Here is a 19,694-nt window from a genome sequence, read left to right on the forward strand (position 1 = left end):
GAGTGGTGTCTGCAGAGAAAGAAATAAATCAAGCTCCTTCAAGTCCTGTTTCTGCCCGGATCCTGAGTCAAAAGTAAAATCTGAGTTGATTATCCAGCGCACTGTCTCCCTCCTTCATTGTTCCCAACGATCTGGGCAGGAACAGAGAGTGAAATCTCTCCAGGACATTACATCAGTTCCTCTTCTACCCTTGGCATGAAAGTTCTTCCTCTCGTAGTCCTGCCAGACTTCCTAAGGCTTGCCCTGAGTGCACACCCATGCGCTGAGCCTGGAAGCACAGGACATCAAAGAAAGCCTGCAGGTAACCGGAGTGCTGGCCGACGCCTGTGTCCATTTTAAAAGTTACAAGACAGGAAATGGATTCAGGAAATACGATTTTTCAATACAGGTCATCATCCTTAAGTATTTTTAAACCTTAATAAGCTTTTCAGGAAAGGGAGACATTCTGTCAATGGCATTGAGAAGAAAATACATGAAACTTCAAAATGCAAATGTCTTACATACTTGCTTACAACAATCATATGCTGTAACAAATGAAAAGTAAACCATGGACAAAAGATAAACTCATTTTTGTGGCCAGCAGAAGTGAGATCCATATTAGCTGTGAAGAGAAATCTTGCCTCATCCCCAAAAGATTGTAGATCGTTTCTTTCGTACTAATAATCTCAGCCGTGAAAGTTAACTCCATGGGCCTAACCAGTACCCTGTAAGCTTTTATTTGCATTTGGGTTCAAGTGAGGAAGTTAGTACTTACCATCCCAACCTGTGTTCTTGCAAGGTTGATTAAGCACTTAAAAAAAAAACTTTTTATAGTGTAAAATATTAAACTGATGCGGAAGTAAAGCTTATTATATAATGAGCCATTGTGTACCCATCACCAGTTTCAATGACCAATTATGGCCAGTCTTGTTTCCTCTATGCCACACCTACTCTCTGCTTCACCATCCCAGATTATTGTAAAGCAAATCCCAGATACGTATTTTCATTTGTAAATGTATCCGTACAGGTGTGAAAAGATGAGGACCTTTATAAAATCATAACCACAGAGCTGTCACATCACCTGAAAACTAATAGTTCCTCAATATCATCAGATATCCTATTAATAGTCACATTTTCCCAACTATCTCATAAATGTTTTTACAGTTTGTTTGAATCAGAATCCAAGCGAGGGTCTATACATTGCAAATGGTTGATGTGTCTCTTAAGTCTCTTTCAATCTATAGGTCTCCATCCATATCTTTCTTGTGCACGTGCTTGTTCTCTCTCTCTCTCTCTCTCTCTCTCTCTCTCTCTCTTTTTCTCTGTGTGTGTGTTAAAAAGAAGTTAGACATAAGTAGCATAACTTTTTCTCATAATTTTTTCTCTGGTTACTTTCAAGATTTTCATTTGACTATGATGTACCTGGGTGTAGCGTTCATTGTATTTATCTTGCTTGGGATTTGCTAAGCTTGTTGGATCTTTAAGTTTTGTTTTGTTGTTATTGTTGCTAAATTTGGGGACAATTTGGCCACTATTTCTTCAATTTTTTTTGCCCCCTTCTTTCTGTTCTCTCCTTAGATTCCAAGTACTTGTCTGTTAGACCACTTAATTTTTGTTCCACGGGTCACTGAGGATCTGTTTGTTGTTAATTTTTATTGATCTGTCCTGAAATTTGCTTTTTTTCTGTCATCTCCAACCTGCCATTAAATCCATCCAATGCAGTCTTTCATTTCAGATACTGTATTTTTTTCAGTTTTAGAATCTTCTTTTTTTTGTTTGTTTCCATTTCTCTTCTGACAGTCTCCATCTGTTACTACTCATTATCGTTTCAGGTGCTTAAGCGTTCAGGTATTTTTTTTGCCGATATTAACATCTAGATTATCTCAGTTTGCTTCTGTTGATTGCCTTTCCTCTTGTTTTGGGGTCACATTTTTCTGTTTCTTAGCATGTCTGCAAAACCTTTGTTGGATACTGAACATTATAGATAACACACTGTTGAGACTCTGGCTTATGTTATATTCCTCTGAAGGGTATTGCTTTTTGTTCTAGCAGGCAGTTAAAGACTAGCCAGTCACTTTGAATTTGTGGAGACTTGGTCTTACATTTGGTTAGGGCAGCTCTATTTCAGTTTTGCCTTTAGCCCTCAGGTAAATCCCTTTGTCCTGGAGCTTATTCCTTACTCCTAAGGTGTGGCCTTCTGGGGTAATAAATAGCCTAAGATATTTACAGAGTCTTTGTTCATAGGATTTAAACTCTGAGCTCTGTCTCCTATAACTGGCCAGTAGCTGAGATTTCTGTTCATATCTTTCAATCATACAGCTGTTGCTTTTCACTGAGCTCCTTAGAGTTTCCCCTGCACATGTGCTGTTCAGGAGCACATGTTAAGGATTTGAGAGAACTTTATGTGCCAGTCCATGGCTAAGGCTCCCTCCTTTATGGAATTTGCTCTCTCAATTTTTTGCCATTCTGGCAGCTCCATACTCTATTTCCTGATATCTCAAGCAACTTTCTGTTCATTTTTTTTAGCTGCCCCACACTGTATGGACTTGGAAGCATCATCAAAGCAAAAGCTGTACAAATTTGGATCTCACTCTGTGCGGTTCCCTTTTTTCAAGGGTGAAATCCCCTTCGGTTTTCTCCAGTACCTTCCAATAGCTTTTATATATGTACCAGTCTTATTTTACTATAATATAATAATACCAGGTATAATATAATATAATAGTGGGTCTTATATTAATTTTTTCTCCAAAAGATGCGTTAGAGCTGATTGTCTGGCTAGGTCTTATTTTCAGGGAAACATGGTATTTTATCCAGATTCTATCATTTCCATATGTACAAAGGTTAGTCCAATACAAGCCACTTTTAAACTGGAATCCCCTTCTCCTTTATTAGAAAAATGGTATCATACCATAAATACTGCATCTTACTTTGCTTATCTGACCATGGAACCTGGAGACCAGTCCTTGGCCCAATACTGAGATGCTCCTCGTTCTATTTTATAGCTGCATAGTCATCCATTGTTTAGAGATAGACCATAATTTATTAACCAGTCTCCTACTGGTAGCTATTACAATGATTAAGCACTTTTAAATTCATGGCAGCAGGTCATACCGTAGTTATAACATTAACCCTTTTCCTTCAGGAAGATCATCTTTCAGTGATCACGAACAGTTTTTCTTTTGTTCACGGTCTCATGTGACCGGTGAGAGCCAGTGGAGTCCTTGTTTTCCTCTTAATCCTGTTTGAAACTTTCTAAGAAACCACCACCTCTGTCTCTGCTAACGCTGGGCGATTCCCAGATCCTGTTTATATGTGCTTCATAGAGATATCATAATGAACAAAGGAGATATCTTTAACTTGCTTTGCTTCGAACCATGGGAAGGTCTTGGACGAGAACAGGGACTTGCATGCATGCCCATCCTTTTGGTGAGACAGCTCTGGGAAGAGATGTAGCCAGAAAAACCTCACTAAGATGCCTGTGAAGCCCTGTAGAAAACTCCATTCCGAGGACAGATTTCACTCCTTCCTGTCCTTCGCAGGGAAGCCACAGGTGTGCTGGTCTGTCTCAACCCAGCTCACAGAGCTACTTCTGTTGCTGAGCTAAGTACATGTCTGATGTTGTCCTTGCTCAAATGTGACCAACTGGCAAGTTCCAGTGGGATGGCGTAGAGGGATGCTGTGTCCTTCCCTCCTTCTTGCTTACCTCTGCCGGTCTCAGGTAGAGTCTGTGCACTCAGACATGAGGTAATCCTAAATGTTCTTTCAAGGACAAGATTATCGTTCTGTGTATTAGGCCCACTGTTCACGCTTAGAGCAGTTTTTGATATGACCTCCTCCCCCCCCCCCAGTTTCTACATAGCAAAGTGGTAAATATTGTGATGGGTACATAGGTTCTTAGGTTGGTGCAAAAGTAATTGCGGTTTGAAAGGTTAAAAATAATTACAAAAACCACAATTACTTTTGCACCAAGCTAATAGAATCTGATTGGAGTGTGGTTCTAATTCTTTAATTGGCATTTAATTGTGTGACATTGAGTAAGCTGTTTAACTTCTTTATGCCTCCATTTTCTCACTTGTAAAATAGGAGCAATGTAGTTAGTATCTCCTACTTAGGAGTGTTGTAAATTTTAAATTATATAATCCAGTACCTTGGGTATAGTAATTGCATTATTATTATTATTATTATTATTATTATTATTATTATTATTACCAATAACTCCTGGCAGTAGACAGTATGAAAATTTGGATATGAAAATGTAAGTCAGTAAAAGCATCTAGAAGAGAGACCCTTAAGAAACCCCGAAAACCACATCAAAAAGTCAAGTAACAAAGAGATAAAGAAGGAAAGTTTGGCTTCCTTGTGTTTGTAAGCCACTTGTAGGTGATTAATGGAATATTTGCAGACATTCTTGGCTTGTCTAGTGATAGGAAAAGAACTTTAAATGTGTGCACTTTAATTTTTATTTTAGCAGCGAAATCGACACTCTCCATCCTGGGAAGAAAGGTGCTGCGTTGTATGAACACATGCTCCACTCCACTATTTTAGAACGCAGTGAGGTCCTTGTGCCAGCAATTCACTGGGGTCTGTGATTGTCTTTCCCTTTGCTCCACAGATAATTGTGTCCAGAGGACCCCGAGGCCACCAGTGGAGAACGTGCACCACAACCCCCCCACCATTGAACTGTTGCACCGCTCCAGATCACCCGTCACGACAAATCACCGGCCGTCTCCTGACCCCGAGCAGCGGCCCCTCCGGTCCCCCCTGGACAACATGATTCGTCGCCTCTCCCCGGCCGAGAGGGCCCAGGGACCGAGGCTCCACCAGGAGAACAACCACCAAGAGTCCTACCCCCTGTCAGTGTCTCCCATGGAGAACAATCACTGCCCACCGTCCTCCGAGTCCCACCAGAAGCCATCCAGTCCCCGGCAGGAGAGCACGCGCGTGATCCAGCTCATGCCCAGCCCCATCATGCACCCTTTGATCCTGAACCCCCGGCACTCCGTGGATTTCAAACAGTCCAGGCTCTCTGAGGATGGGCTGCATAGGGAAGGGAAACCCATCAACCTGTCCCACCGGGAAGACCTGGCGTACATGAACCACATCATGGTCTCTGTCTCCCCGCCTGAGGAGCACGCCATGCCCATCGGGAGGATAGCAGGTAAGTGAGTGCTCCCCTCACCGCCATTCACCCTCCCGGGAGACCTCACAAAGCCCCGCGCTCTCTTCAGAGCCTTACAGCTTGCCTCACACCCTCCCCGTTAAATGCCCTCAAAGGCTCTGTGATGGCAAGTGGAGGCTTCGCCTGGCTGAGGGAAACCCCTAATGGGCTAGTTAATGAGCCGCTAGGACATAGTCGTTAATGAGCCTGAGAAATGTTAAGAAACAAATGTCCTAGTCCAGCTTATCAGGAGAGTCCCATCAGAATCCCGGCTGAGTGAAAACATTTAAAATAAAAGGTTTATGAGCATGTTAATGGCCCTGTCCTGAAATTTCCAGCCGCTAATTAATAACCAGACACAGCATAAAGAAAGAACCTTTGTCTCAAATTCAGGCCTGTAATTCCATCCTATGGGCAGTAACTCAATGTAGCCTTCACCTTGGGAATGGGTAGGATTGAAAAACAGGATTATGATGTTGGAGGCAGGTGTTGCTTGGTCGGTTGTTTGGACAAAGAAAACCACTCCCAGATTCTTTTGCTTTTATAATGACAAGCCCAAGTTTGCTTCCCTGAGACAAGACACCAGTGGAAATCTACACATTGTATTTTTGCTAGCCTTCCCATAATTTGCATGAAGTCATCCTCCAGAAGCTTAATCCTCTAACCATTTGGCAAGATTAGCTCTTTTCCTAGAGATTCGCTCCTTTCGTGAGACATTTGTTGAGTACCAACTATGCACAGATAAACACATTAGGAAGTAGGGGACGTAGAGCTGATTTAACACAATTATTTCCTTAAGGAATTGAAAATTTACTGAGAGAGACAGATGTGAAAACCGCTAACTGAAATATAAGGCAGAATGAAATAAGACCTATACACAAGGATTTATTCACTTATTTATTACTCACTCTGTGCTAGCACAATTAAGTACTGTGGAAGCAAAACAGAGAAAAGGTGCATTTTGACTGGAGGAATTGAGGAAGGCTTTGCAGGGAGGTAGATCGATGCTGAAGGTGATTATGTGTTCAACAGCGGGAGGAATGCATGGAGGCGGGAGACGGGAAGTCCTGTTCCAGGAAAGAGGAGACATGTCCCCTTTTCCATGAGCTGATGCCCCAGCACAGAGTTCCCGCCAAACCCCAGGATGGAGCAATGTTCCTAACAGTCTGACAACATGGAGTCCTACAGGCTACTTTACCTCTGCTTTGACTCATTGTCCCCCTTTTTTATTTGAATCGTCTGTTTCCAGATTTTTCTCTGGCCCCACGTGCACCTCCAGTGTTGCCTCCATTTTATTGTTATAAACAATTTACACCAGGAATGTTGAATCAAGAAAATAAAATGGCAAAGAAATCTGACTTACATATTTTAAAAACCATGAAAAATGAAATGATCTATGGCTGGGATTTGATTCAAAATGATCCTCAAAGGTTGAGCATGAGGAATGGGTGGGGTAAAATAAGGTTAGCCGTGAGCTGATGTCTGTATGGCTGGGTGATGGATGCACAGGGGTTCAAATTACTGTTTTCTCTGCCTTTACGTGTGTGTGTGTGTGTGTGTGTGTGTACACGCATGCGTGCGCACACACACACACATATATATGCATTTTCAATAATAAAAAGAAAAATTGCGAAAAGAAAGAAAAGGGGATAAAGAAGCGAAGCTTAGACAAAACATGTGAATTTCCCCCAGATAGTTGGAGAAAGAGGGTCAGTGTATTACTGTAAATAATATAAATTACCCATCCTGTGCTTTCCTGCAAGACTCTTCTTGTCTATATATCCACTTCTTGTCTTATTTCTTGCATGGTCTGCACAGCAGTCCTGGACATTTTGCAGATACTTCCTCCTTGTTTATAATTCTCAGGACAGCTCTTTAAGGTAGCTTATTACTGCTGCATTCATTTTATATGGAAGGGTCATGTGGACAAGGGAAACCACAGAGGAAGCTGAGCCCCAGAGAAGCCAAGGTCACATAGGGGTTGGATGATAGCCCTTGCTGCCCCACTGGCTGCTGTCTGTAGCGCTGCCCACATGGACCTGCCTCCTTCATGGAGCTCTGTCGTGTCCACCTCCTCCATGATGCTATCTTCACCACAGACTTCTTAGAAATCTAAGAAAAGCCTGTACGTCAAGAAAGTTAAATTGTTTGGACTTATGGAATTATTTTCCCCTGGTTTAGTAGGTGTGTAAATTTTAAAATATTAGTCTCTTAAAAGTTGTGCTATTGTTTTTTGTTTGGGGATTTTCTTTTTTTAAATTTCATTCCTGAACATCAGAACTGTTAGCTGATGGATGTAGTCTCATCAGTAAGACACACCCTGGAATATTGTACCAACCAAGTGATGAAGCTTGGTTCCTATGGATGCCCTCTCTCTGTCTCAAAAACACACAGAAGAGGGGAATCTGTGCTTTTCTTTATGACTCTGGGAAGTCAGAATTTTCATGTAAAATAACCCTAGGTCCCAGATCCTTTGGGGGATGCATTAACTCTTTCCAGTATGATCAAAACCCCTAAAATTGTTCATAATAAATACTCTAATGGTATATTCAAAAGTTTAAACATCTCCAGGTGTATGTCTTAACTAATACAACCAAACCCATGATTAGCTAATTTAACTGAAATGCACTGTTTTTCTCTGGGGTGAAACGAGAGCGTTGGAAAGTCTACAATCTAACTGCAGCTTCAAAAGTCTATGATTTAACACTTAGTCTGTATTCTGTAACTCTCTGAGGAGAACTCATCACTATTCTAGGTTCCTTTGTTTCCTTTGGGCTATCCCTGTCTCTCCACGCCATCCCTTCCGGTGTCGTTTTTGGATTACCCGGATCCTTGTAAAATTGATTCTGTTCCCTGAAGGTCGAATTCATTGGGTTATTTCTATGTACAATGTAAAGTTCTGCCCTTACTCAGCAGCCATAATAATCCTTCAAACCTCTATAAAGCAGATGAGAAAACTTAGTTCCTAAAGTTTTTTGAACGAGCACAGCGCAGAAAGAAATGATGATGAAATGAAGGTGCTGCTGACTTGGTCACGAATGGAAACACTACTTAGGATTGTGGATCAGAAAGTAAAGCCAAAGTCTTATCCATTCAGATATAACCTGATCAGGTGCACAGGGATTTATGCCTCTGGGTACCTTCCGCATTTTAGGCACTGTATTGCATTCGGGGGGGGGGGGGGCAGGCGGGCGGTGTACACAGTCTTCATGTGAAAGAGCTGAACTCAGCTGTAAGTGCAATATGTGTGTGGCATCTCGAAAGGACTCCATTTAAATACCATAGGAGGTTGGAGAAGGCATATCAGGAAGGCTTCATGGAAGGGCTGGCTTTTAGCTGGGCTTAGATGAATGCTTAGAATATAGACAGATGATGAGGGAAAAAGAAGTCATTCCCAGTGGAGAAAACTCCAAAACAGTGTAAGGCCCGGTCTGTTTTTTTCTATTTCAGTTAGAAATGTAAATCCAAGAATACAGGTCCATTAAAATCCGTCATATTACATCAATTTTTTTGTTTTTTCACTTTTTAATATCTCTGAAATCGGGATGCATCATACAATTAAGAGATTACCTACAAAGTTATGATAGTTTACTTAGGCATTTACCTTGTGGCAAAACTAAAATAATCAATAAAGGAAATTCAGTCAATGGTGACCGGTTAAATACAAACCATAAATTAGATGTCTTTAAATATAACATGTAGCTTATTTTTAAAGATGTCACTTATTTTTCAAAGGATAAGAAGGATTATTATTGAGTTTAACAAGTTGGAATGGCTGGCATTTCTCGGGGAGCGTTTAACATAGGCCGGAGTGAGACAAGACCCTGAATTTTATATTCTTATTGAATAGCCAATGGTATATGTAACAATGTGCAAGTTGCTTCTTTCTGTGCTTATTTTCTATTCATTATCCTCAGGAAGGAATTGTTGGGGGGTGGGGCAACATCTGTCAACCTCCTAACATTTTCCTCAGCCCACAAAAGTTTTACTGGCCTGTGTCTTGCCAATGTGTTTGCTTCATACTCAAAGAGGATATGGGCAGTGAGCGCCATAGGTTGATGAGGTGTCGTTCTGCTGATTCTGTGAGTCATGTTTTCAGGATATATTGAAATTCATTCTTAGAACTTGATGATTTCAAAGCTGAAAGGGTCTTTTACAGAACCGAGAATCGGACCCGTCAAGAGTCCAGCCTCAAGCTTCCACCCAGTGTTCTTTCCAGCACACTTGTTTCTTTTTAGACTCCAGGTCCGGCATTGGAAATTCTGGCCCATGGGCCAAAGCAGCCACCGCCTGTTTTTGTAAATCGAGTTTTATTGGCACACAACCACACCACTTAGTTATTGTCTATGGCTGCTTTTGTGCTGCAAAGGTAGAGTTGAATGGTTGCAGCAGAGATGGTGTGGCCAGCAAAGCCTAAACATTATATTTACTAATTAGCCTTTTACAGAAAATCTTTGCTGCCCCCTGCCCTACAGCATTGTCTCCTTGTCTGGTCAGAATCATAGGCATAATGCAGATGTGGAAGTAGAAAACCCCATCTCTCCCCTCTCAAGGAATTACTCGCACCTTAAAGATTGAGGCATGCTTAAGCCATGTGGGAGGAACAATAACAAGTGATGTTAGAAAGGAGACAAGTTCTAGACAGCAGGCTTGTTTGCAGACCAGTCTGGAATTGTTACAATAACATCTTCAACGTAAATAAAATATAGCTAAGTAAAAGAAATTATTTCTTTGCATACTTGAATTATGTAGTTGAATCATTCATTCATTCATTCATTCAAAAATTACCATGTATTTCTACGTGCCCAGCATTTTTCTAGGTGATAGGGTAGAGCATCGCTAAGTGCGAAATTTTGCGTCTTTGCTGGCATAGGCAATATCCCTCTTTATGCCATCACACAAACTAAGCTCCTAGTTCGGTTTTAACTGTAGACAGCTAAGTCTTAAAAGAAAAATTTTAAGTCGTTTTGGCTTTCTCCTAAAGTTCTTCAATTCCATTAAAACCTGAGTGATCAGACTTCCTGTCTGCGTGTCCCTTCCTTGGCCTTAATCCAAAAATCTGCTGAGGAAGCAAGATTCATTAGCACAGTGGTTTATAATCCGTTCATAGCCCCTCATTTGCTACACAACAGTGGGGACGTTGGAGGTCTGTACAGATCTGGTTGCTCAAAGCCCATAACTCATCTAAAAAGGAGACTATTTCTTATCTTATGCTTATCTCACAGCTTGTTGTGTAAGTCTCTCCATTTCCTTTGTAACCATGAACTTCTTCATGGTTTGTGAGGATTTCACTGGTTGATTGATCTCCATGAGACATAGAATCTCACTCCAGCCCCATCGTGCTCTCTCCACTGCCCACCCTCATATAACATACATCGTGGCAACCTTTCCCCTTAAAGGGACTTTAAAAAAATATATATGTTGCTTATCTCTCAAGGTTACATTTTTAACAGAAACAAAGGGATTCTAATAGGGGAGACATCAAGTCTCCTGTATTGCTGATTTGTCACCAGACTAGACCAACGTACTTTTCTTGATTTGGTTGTATTGACTGGATGAGTTTTATATGCACAGAAAGTCAATCCTGGAAGCCTCTAATCTTAAATCAGATGAAGAAAAATAAGCCTAAGACTCCAGGATAAGCAGGTGGAGGCTAATCCTCAGGGACTTCAGGGATGAGGGGAAGTGGCACTGGCTTCCTCCCCCACAGTATAGTCCTGGTGAAATTGTTTCAAAGGAGGCTCATGGACTTTTCTTTTATAAATGCACCTCAGTAGCAGCCTGGAAGGGAAAAAGTTGTCATAAAAGACAAATGGAAGGGGATTAGGATGGAAGTCATGACAGGCCTTTGCGGTACGATGTGGGATGTGCAGGCAAGTGTGTGTTTGCACGCACCGTATGTGCGTAAATGTGTTTGGAGCAAAGGAAAGGGTTGTGGGATGTCTCCATAAGCCAGAGGGTCTCAGGATTTTAGTATCAGCTGAAAGAGCTACCACATCCTCCCACACTAGCTCAGGCAGATCACCCGCTGCAGACCCTTGCAGCCCAGAACCCTGTAGGGTGCCTGGCCCAAGGTCCTAATTGACAGCTGGCCTAGAGTGTTCCTGGGGAAGCAGTGTGGGCCTGTGTGACAGCATGGACTCTGGAGTCAGCAGGATTAGACTCGTCTTTGTCTCCCAAGCAAAGGTCCTTAATGTCCCTGAGGCCTAGTCACCTTATCCATAATATTGAGAACACTAATACCCATTTCTGGGTACTTTTTAGTACTAATGAGACAATATGTGACTATGTGCACAGGTAGATTATTTCCTAAGTATTACTGTCCCTTCTCTGCTCCATTTTTCTTTGCTCTACTCCAGGGCTACAGAGAGCGAGCGGAGAGTACCGGGTACAGGCAGCACCGCTGCCCACCGGAGCTGGCATGGGACATTGACCCAGAAGGCCTATGTCTGGGGCATCGTTTCAGTTGATGCTGGCCTGCAAAGGGTGCCCCTTTGAGGAGCCCTGGTTTCCTTATTTCCTTAGAGATTAACCTCTGCACTCCCTCTCACCTCCCTGGGGCGTTGCCTGCTGTCCATATTTAGAGGACATGTATGAGAGCCCTGGGGAAGGAAGGCTCTCACTCCAACAGGACTGTCCTGAGTGGCTCTGACCTCTCCCACTCTGGCTGAATCACCACACTGTATTTTCACTGTGAACTACTGAGAAATCAATGTGCCTGAAAGAGAAACACATTTCAGGACAACGTTTTTAAAAGATAAAGCGTAACCGCATGGAAAATAATAAAAAGGGCTTGAGGAGACTGGAAATTCCCGTTTGTTTGAGGGTACACATTTCTGTAATACAGCGTCCCTACTTCCCACAGTCCCTGGATGTGAATTCCCAGGCAGTGCCACACCTGAGCAAAAGCAGGGGCTGGGCGGTACTGGGTTCCAGCTACGGGCTCCGTCTCAGCTGTAAGGCTTGAGTTGCCATACCAGCATTTCCCAGCCTGTTCCACACCTTCTGCAACCAGAGGTGAAAAGATCCAGACTTGTTTGCAGCTGTGTTCCCACTGCCCTGATGAAGCCAGGAAGCATAGATCTGTTTTCTTTGCCTCAGCTTCTCCCTCCCCCACCCCGCTTGCCACTGTGCGCATATGGTTTCTGTTTTCCTAAGCCACAGCCAAACACAAGCAATTATCCATTATAAACACACCTCTGAGTATCAACACAAGGTTGGCTGCACTGGATTTATCAACTTTTTGCTTCTAGGTAATGGCTTATCTAGAATTAGTAAAGGAGAAAACAAAACAGCTGCAGATTGCCCCCTGCATGTTGTAAATCCCTTGTTTCTATAAGTAGGGTTTCTCAAGCTTGGCACTCTTACTGTTTGGGCCAAATAATTCTTTGATGTGAGGGATTGTCCTGTGCATTCCAAGGTATTTAGCAGCATCCCAGACCTGTACCCTCTAGATGCGAGTAGCATCCTCTACCCCAGTTAACAACCAAAATTGTCTCCAAACATTGCCAAATACCCCATAAGGTACAAGATTGCCCCTAGCTTAGAGACATTATTATAATGCAGAGTAGCAAAAAACAATTTGTGTGATACCTGTTTTGTGGCTGAATCTGAAATAAGTTTATTAATTTTTCATAATTTAAAGAAATTAAACAGGGATATGCAGCCTGTTTCTGTTGGAGATTATACCCACAGAACTCTGGTTTACAGACCTTCATTTAAAATTCCATTTGGGCAGTAAAAACAACATAAAATTACTCTCTTAGAAGCTTTCCCGAAATTTAAATTAATCACCATCATTAAAGATTCTCTTTGTCAATAGTTTGACTTCCCACTCAGATTTTATAAACATCAGTTTTGTCTAGCATGGTTTTTTTCATTGGAAATCATGTTGGTTATGTGTGAATTGCCAATCTTTTTTACAACCTCTGCTCAATGAGCTTATACAATGAGTTTCTGGTAAGAGACAGACAGACGTGGGAGTGAAAATACTTCTTCCTAACCACAGGAAGGGAGTTTTTTTTTTTTTTTTTTACAATGCCTTTAGCTGCGGACACCCAGGGTACCTCACCCAGCAGGAAAAGGAGAGAATTCTCTTTCTGCAATTGGAAAATGACACTTTACGATGACACTCCTCTCAAGCTTAAACCCTTTCATACACTTCCTCTCATGGAAGAGAAAATCCAAATAATGGGCGTTTGTTTAAAATACCCACATGCCTTGCTATAGAAGGCCCTTTAGTTTAGGAGGTTTTTTCACATGCATGTTCAAGTGTTTTGTAATGGGATAAACTTTTGTTTATAGAGTTTGATGAATTTCATTATATAGTATTAAGCATTTTCATTGATGATCAAAGAATATTGTATCACAGAGAACAGAATGATGGTTCCCAGAGGGGATGTGTTTGGCGGTGTGCAAAATGGGTGAAGAGGGTACAAACTTCCAGTTATAAAATAACTAAGTCATGGGGCTGTAATACACAGCATGGTGACTAGAGTCAATAATATTGTAGTACATATATTTGAAAGTTACCAAGAGAGTAAATCTTAAAATTTCTCATCACATGCATACAAAAATTATAACTTTGTATGGTAACAGATGGTAACTAGACTTACTGTGGTGATCATTTTGCAATATATAGAAACACCAAATCGTTATGTAATGTCGTACACCTGAAACTGATACTATAATGTTACATGTAAATTATACCTCAATTTAAAAAAAAAAGAACACTGTATCTGTGCAGACATGAATTTTGACAAAGCTGAAAAATTGCAGGTAGTCTGTGATAACAGCTTCCAGAGAATCAAGGACACTAAGAAGGAACTGCCTTTTATTTAATTGAAATCTTAAAAAGAAAAATAACTCATAAGGCTTGTGCTTCAATTGTAAAAAAAAAAAAAAAAGAAAAGAAAAGAAAAAAGAAAGAAAGAAAAAAAAACTTGTGTGGTCAGGCAGTAAAATTCTGGCATAATTTTAACTAAAGAAACAAAACAATCAATAGTGTTATAAAAACCACTTATACTCTGAGCTTGAAACAACTGCTTCATGCCACAAAATTCCTGTTGCTACCTCCATTAGTGACTGAGTAATTCAATATGTCTCGAATGTCAACATATTTTTATTACTCAGCTAAAGTTTGCTTTGCTGGATTAAATGCCATTTAAAATGATCAATTGGCAGCTGGTTTGGGGTTATTTTCACATTTATGAGAGGGAAAAGTTTACAAGATACAAATGTTCTTGAAACTTACAGGTAACGTCTGTTCTCTGGTAAGCCCACCTTTCATTTACCAACCAGAGAGCACATAACCTTTTAGATCTTTTTTAGTAAGTGGTTTATAGCAAGGTCCCAGTTTGATGCCTCTCTGAAACCCCAGCATGGTACCCAGTGCTGGTTAAGCCCTAAGAAATGGCCTGGTTCACATTTTACCGTCTTATGAGAAATAGACTGTACCAGGACAGTAAAAGAAAAGTGACAGAGACAATGAAAATGAAAATCCTTGCGAAGATGGGGATGGGAGGAGAACCAGCCTCTTGCAGTTTTAGGTCCAGTTGGCCTAAGCCAAGAGCACTGCCAAAATACTGCTCTCCCTCATATTAGCAAAATTTCTTTATATCAAAATACAAAAGACCACCAGATTGTTTTTTTAATTAAGTTGTATTAATATGAATACTCTAGAGAATCACATTCCCAATTCAGATGAATCCAAAGGTATCATCGAGCCTCTTTGTGGTAAAAGTGATTTAACACTGTAGGAGACAGGAGTTATACACAACTGCCCCCCCCACACACACACCCTGCTTTGTTCCTCCTGTTTATCGGCATTTTATTTGATAATACTTGGTTTTGTCAGATGTTTTCCAGTTGGAAAAGATTGTGGGAAATTAAAATGTATCTGCTATTTGATGGCAGGACAAAAACTGGACAATTAAACCACAGCTCAGTTCTCTATTTTCCATTTTCAGTAAAAATGTTGCAAGACTAAGGAGGTAGGGGTGGGGGGGGTGGGGGTGATTAAGACCCTTTGCCTATATCACTGCTTTGCCTAGAAACTAGAGTTGTCCTCTTACTAGAGGTAGGTGATTCTCAGTCAGCAGTAGCATGACACTGACTTCTCAAGGTACTTTATGACGCCAGGACTCGTCCCCCTGCTTTCTGCCCCCAACTCAGCCCACCGTCTGGCAATAAGGACACAGTGGCAGGTAGGTTTGGCGATGGAAGTAGTTGGCCAGCTTCTGGTAAACTTGGGTTCCAATTTTAAGAACACCACTTGTCCTTTCCAAAACACAGTAAATCACACATCGCATTAAATTTTAGACACAGATAATTGGAGGTAAAAGGATACAGTAAGGGATACTAAAGATTTATGGTCATTTTAAGTTTAATGGTGGTAGTTCCTTAAAAGATGAAGCCTCCTGGGAAATGCCACACTTTATGCCAGCTCCCTTCTGCTGTTCAGAGAAAAGGCTGGATTTCACAAAGGATGCACTAAACAGAGCTAAATCTTGCTCTAGAAAGTCCTAAAATTTTACAAATCTATACCTATTAACCAGCTTCTGAGAGAATAGAAATCGCATCGGGAAGTGTGGCATAGCACAGGCTTTCGAGTCACGCAGAGCCTAGAATCCTACATGTGTCTCTCACAAGCTGTGCCCTTTGAGTATATTACCAAACCCTCTAAGCCCCAGTTTCTTTGTCCATAAAATAGGAATAACAACAGCACTGGCCTCATCAAATGTCACAAGGGTCAAATGCAACTGTGCTTGCAGAATACACAGCAGAGTGACTGCAAATAGCACCAATAAATGTTGTTGTTGTTATTTTCATTACTTTCTCTTCACTGGTATTATCACTCATCCAATAATCCTACAAAGTAAGGGTTGTTATTCCCATCTCATAAGTGAGGAAACAGAACCTCAGGGAGATTTAAGAAACTTGTCCAAGGTGACCTGACTCAATCCCTTTGTAAATATACTCCAGAGAAGGGTGTGTTTATTTCTGTGGGAGGTGAACGTGTTGGCTCTAAGATACTCCAAGTCCAACCCAGACACTCCCCACCCCACGCCTCCCAGGTCTCACCCAACGTAAGGAAGTTAGCACGCTGTGGAACAGGAGCCCCAGAGTTTGAATCCCAGGACCACAGGCATTAGAGAATTAAAACAATGAATATAAAGTACCGAGCGCATGCGCGGCATTCTGTAATTAGTCATTTAGTACCAGCCATTCTGGTTAGTGCCTATCAAAGCTTCCAGAATCAGCAGTGGACACCTGGAAATTGGGGCCTCTTATTCTCATCTGGGGTCCAGTCCAACATCAACTAGACCTAGAAAGTACCTGTCTATTCCCCTCACCCATCCACCCCACTGTCAAGGCCTTGCTGGAGGGTAAACCACATCCCCGTATGGCACAAACCCAGGAAGCACTGGCCTAAAGGAAAGGCGTGTGGTACATGTCTTGTCTGAATTTGCCAACCCACAGCTAAAAGGTGAGGCCTAGCCCAGTGCCTGGCCGATACTAATTCACTTCGTAAATATTTGTTGCCTAAGCACATGATCACACATCAGTTGTACAAGTGGAGAAAGGGATTTTGGGCACTGGCTTTCTTTCTACCCTGATTCCATTACAATAACACCATTTTAAAGACCTCCAAAGGATGCTATAATGAGATCTGTATTCTTTTTGAAAAGCATGCTAGTCACAGCTCCCATGGTGAGTCACCAAGCCACATCATTTGTCTTTTCCCACCGCCTTTTACACATCACACCTCTTTTTCTGCCATTTTTTAGCAGACCCAGTCTTCTCATCTTGATCCGTTCAGTATCACACTCCAACACCAGAGTAATCTGAATGCCACAGTGATACCACACTGCTCTCTCTGGAACACTGGGATTCACTTTCTTCCCTGTCCCCCTGCCCGCCCACTTCCAGAGCCGACACGTTTGCAGTGAGAGCTAGCTCTCCGGCTCTCCACAGGCTCTGCTCAAGTTCAAGTCATTGGTCATGACCATGGACAAATCACTTCCTCTCTCCAGGTCACTGTGTCCCCATCTATGGAAAGAGGCCGTTGGCCTGGATGGTCTCTAAGGCCTCCACAGGGGAAAGGTCACCCTTCTCCAACACCATTCCCCAGGCCTCCTCTCTGCCAAAGGAGGAAGTTAGTCCATCCAAAGTAGGCAAAAGCACTTACTTATTCAACTGTTTTTTTGATTCTTGTTCTTAGGGCCTCAAAAAGAAACATTTTCAACAGTGTTTTCTTGCCCTTTTCCTCTGTAGACTGTAGACTGCTTTGGGATTACGTCTATCAGTTGCTTTCCGACAGCCGGTACGAAAACTTCATCCGATGGGAAGACAAAGAATCCAAAATATTCCGGATAGTGGATCCCAATGGACTGGCTCGACTGTGGGGAAACCATAAGGTAAAAGGGCCCCAGATATCTGCTCTGTACACGTGTGCCAAGAGAAAGCCTTTATCCGTGGGCGGGAGGATAATTGTCAATCTTCTGCTTCCTAGGTCTGCTTGTAATTATTTCGCATCTTCCGTACTGGGCAAACCATTACACAGTTGCAAAGGGAAGGAGAGAATTAAAAATGCCCCTTTGCATTTTTGACTCATGCCAGGTGCCAGTTCACTCAGCATATCCCAGTTTGAGAGGACCGAGGTCTGAGTTAGTGTCACTCCCATCCCCTTGACCTGGCCCTGCCACCCACCGTCCTTAGGAACTAGGGAACAGGGAAGTGCTGTGGGGGGCTCTCTGACTCACAGGGGAGCTTTGGGAAGTGTTGCGTCTGTTCTGCTCAGTGAGAAACTCCCATGTTCCCAAAAGCCCATTTCTACATGGAAAATACTTACATTCTGACTTGAAATCCTCCCCCCCTTTAAGAGCAACCAGTGCAGCAAGAAGCAGGATTGCCCCATAACTTTCCACAATGGGAAGAAGGAATGGAATTTAAAAGATAAAGTCTTTTGGATTTAGGAAAACGGTTCAAGTGTGTAGAGGTAAAAAATGTGTAACACAACAGAAATGTCCATCAATGGATGAATGCAGAAAGAAACTGTGGTCTATACATACAATGGAATGTTATTCAGCCTTAAAAAAAAAAGAAAAAGAAAAAGCTGCAATACGTGACAACAGAGGGGAACCTGGAGGACATTATGCTAAGTGTAACAAGCCAGTCACAGAAAGACAAATAGTGTCTAATTCTACTTACCGAAGTACCTAAAATAGACAAATTCATGGAATCAAACAGTGGACTGGTATTGCCAGGGGCTGTGGGGGGAGGGAGAAATGGGGCGCTGCTAGTCCGTGCGCATCAAGTTCTCATTAATAAGCAAGATGAGTAAATTCTAGAGACTTGCCGCACAACATTGGACCCGTACTTAACATTGTATCAGGCACTTAAAAATTCGTTAAGATGCTAGATCTCAAGTGTTCTTACCACAATACGATGAAGTAAAATAAATAGAGCCAAGAGTCCCCCCCTCGAAAAAAATTTGAATAAATAAACCTATATTCCTACTAAAAAACAAAAAAGCAAGTAACCAAGATCCAGGTCTGATCACAGACGGGTGGAATATGGGGCAAAGCCAGCAAGGCACTGCGGTGGCCCAATGCCAGACCACCCGAATGAGAGGGGACAGAGGGGGACACAGCCAGGGAGATCCACCCTGGCTGCAGCATTTGAGGACCTAATGCAGGCCATGACCAAATATGGCAAGGCCCACTGACAGACACTTCAATGTGTGAGTCACTGAGAAAAATCCCTCTGCAACTCCCACATTGTATCATAGCCCCAGGGCTCAGAACCACTGTATTCTTGCTTCCACAATAGGAATTTAAACAAGCAAACAAATCTCTTCCTTAAAATGACAAACCAGAAACACAATTTGAGAAAGGTTACTGCAACCAAAAAGAGAGAGAGAGAGACGGAGAGAGAGAAGGAAAGAAAAAGAAAAGAAAGAAATTCTCTGTGGGTCAGAAGGCAAAAGATGACCCACTGATAGTGGGAACCTGCCCGAAATTCCTTGGGTACAGCAGAGCGCAGTCTTGGGAAAGGAAATAATGGAAGTTGCTTTGGGATATACTTGATTAGCTCAGCTCCGAGACTTCTGAAAAGGGTGATTCACTTGAGAAATCTTGGCGACTGCCGGTGTAAAAGCAAAGGGGTGGGAGCTAATGGGCCTAGAAGGCCGAAGATTAGCAGGTAGCTTTCCCAAACTGGCAGGGCTGCATGAGCAGCTGAAGAGCTTTCATTTTAATAGCTCCCCCAGCGCCTTTTCTGAGGTTCATTTCATTGTGTCTTTGTGCTTTTTTTTTTCTCTTCCTCCTTTGAACAAACAGAACAGAACAAACATGACCTATGAGAAAATGTCCAGAGCCCTGCGCCACTACTACAAACTAAACATTATCAGGAAGGAGCCAGGACAAAGGCTTTTGTTCAGGTAGCACTTCCTTTTTCTCCTTTCCTTCTTTTGGGAGGATATTGTTTTCTTTAAATAAGAGGGAGGAGGGAGACTGTGACGATCTCTACCTGCCTATCTGATAATCAAAGCCAT

At 42.1% G+C, this 19,694-nt stretch overlaps 1 protein-coding gene across 3 annotated transcripts in view; it reads left to right on the plus strand.

Moving 5' to 3' along the window:
* Nucleotides 1–19,694, plus strand: part of ETV6 (ETS variant transcription factor 6) — a 223,750-nt gene that overhangs the window by 195,995 nt on the left and 8,061 nt on the right. For all 3 annotated transcript variants that reach the window (XM_033117450.1, XM_033117451.1, XM_033117452.1), the window contains 3 exons: nucleotides 4,592–5,137; nucleotides 17,414–17,556; nucleotides 19,480–19,580. In XM_033117450.1, the coding sequence (XP_032973341.1) occupies nucleotides 4,592–5,137; nucleotides 17,414–17,556; nucleotides 19,480–19,580 (790 nt within the window). The remainder of the gene's footprint in view (nucleotides 1–4,591; nucleotides 5,138–17,413; nucleotides 17,557–19,479; nucleotides 19,581–19,694) is intronic.

The sequence above is a fragment of the Rhinolophus ferrumequinum genome, chromosome 10 (assembly GCF_004115265.2).
Source record: "Rhinolophus ferrumequinum isolate MPI-CBG mRhiFer1 chromosome 10, mRhiFer1_v1.p, whole genome shotgun sequence".
NCBI classification, from domain to species: Eukaryota; Metazoa; Chordata; class Mammalia; order Chiroptera; family Rhinolophidae; genus Rhinolophus; species Rhinolophus ferrumequinum.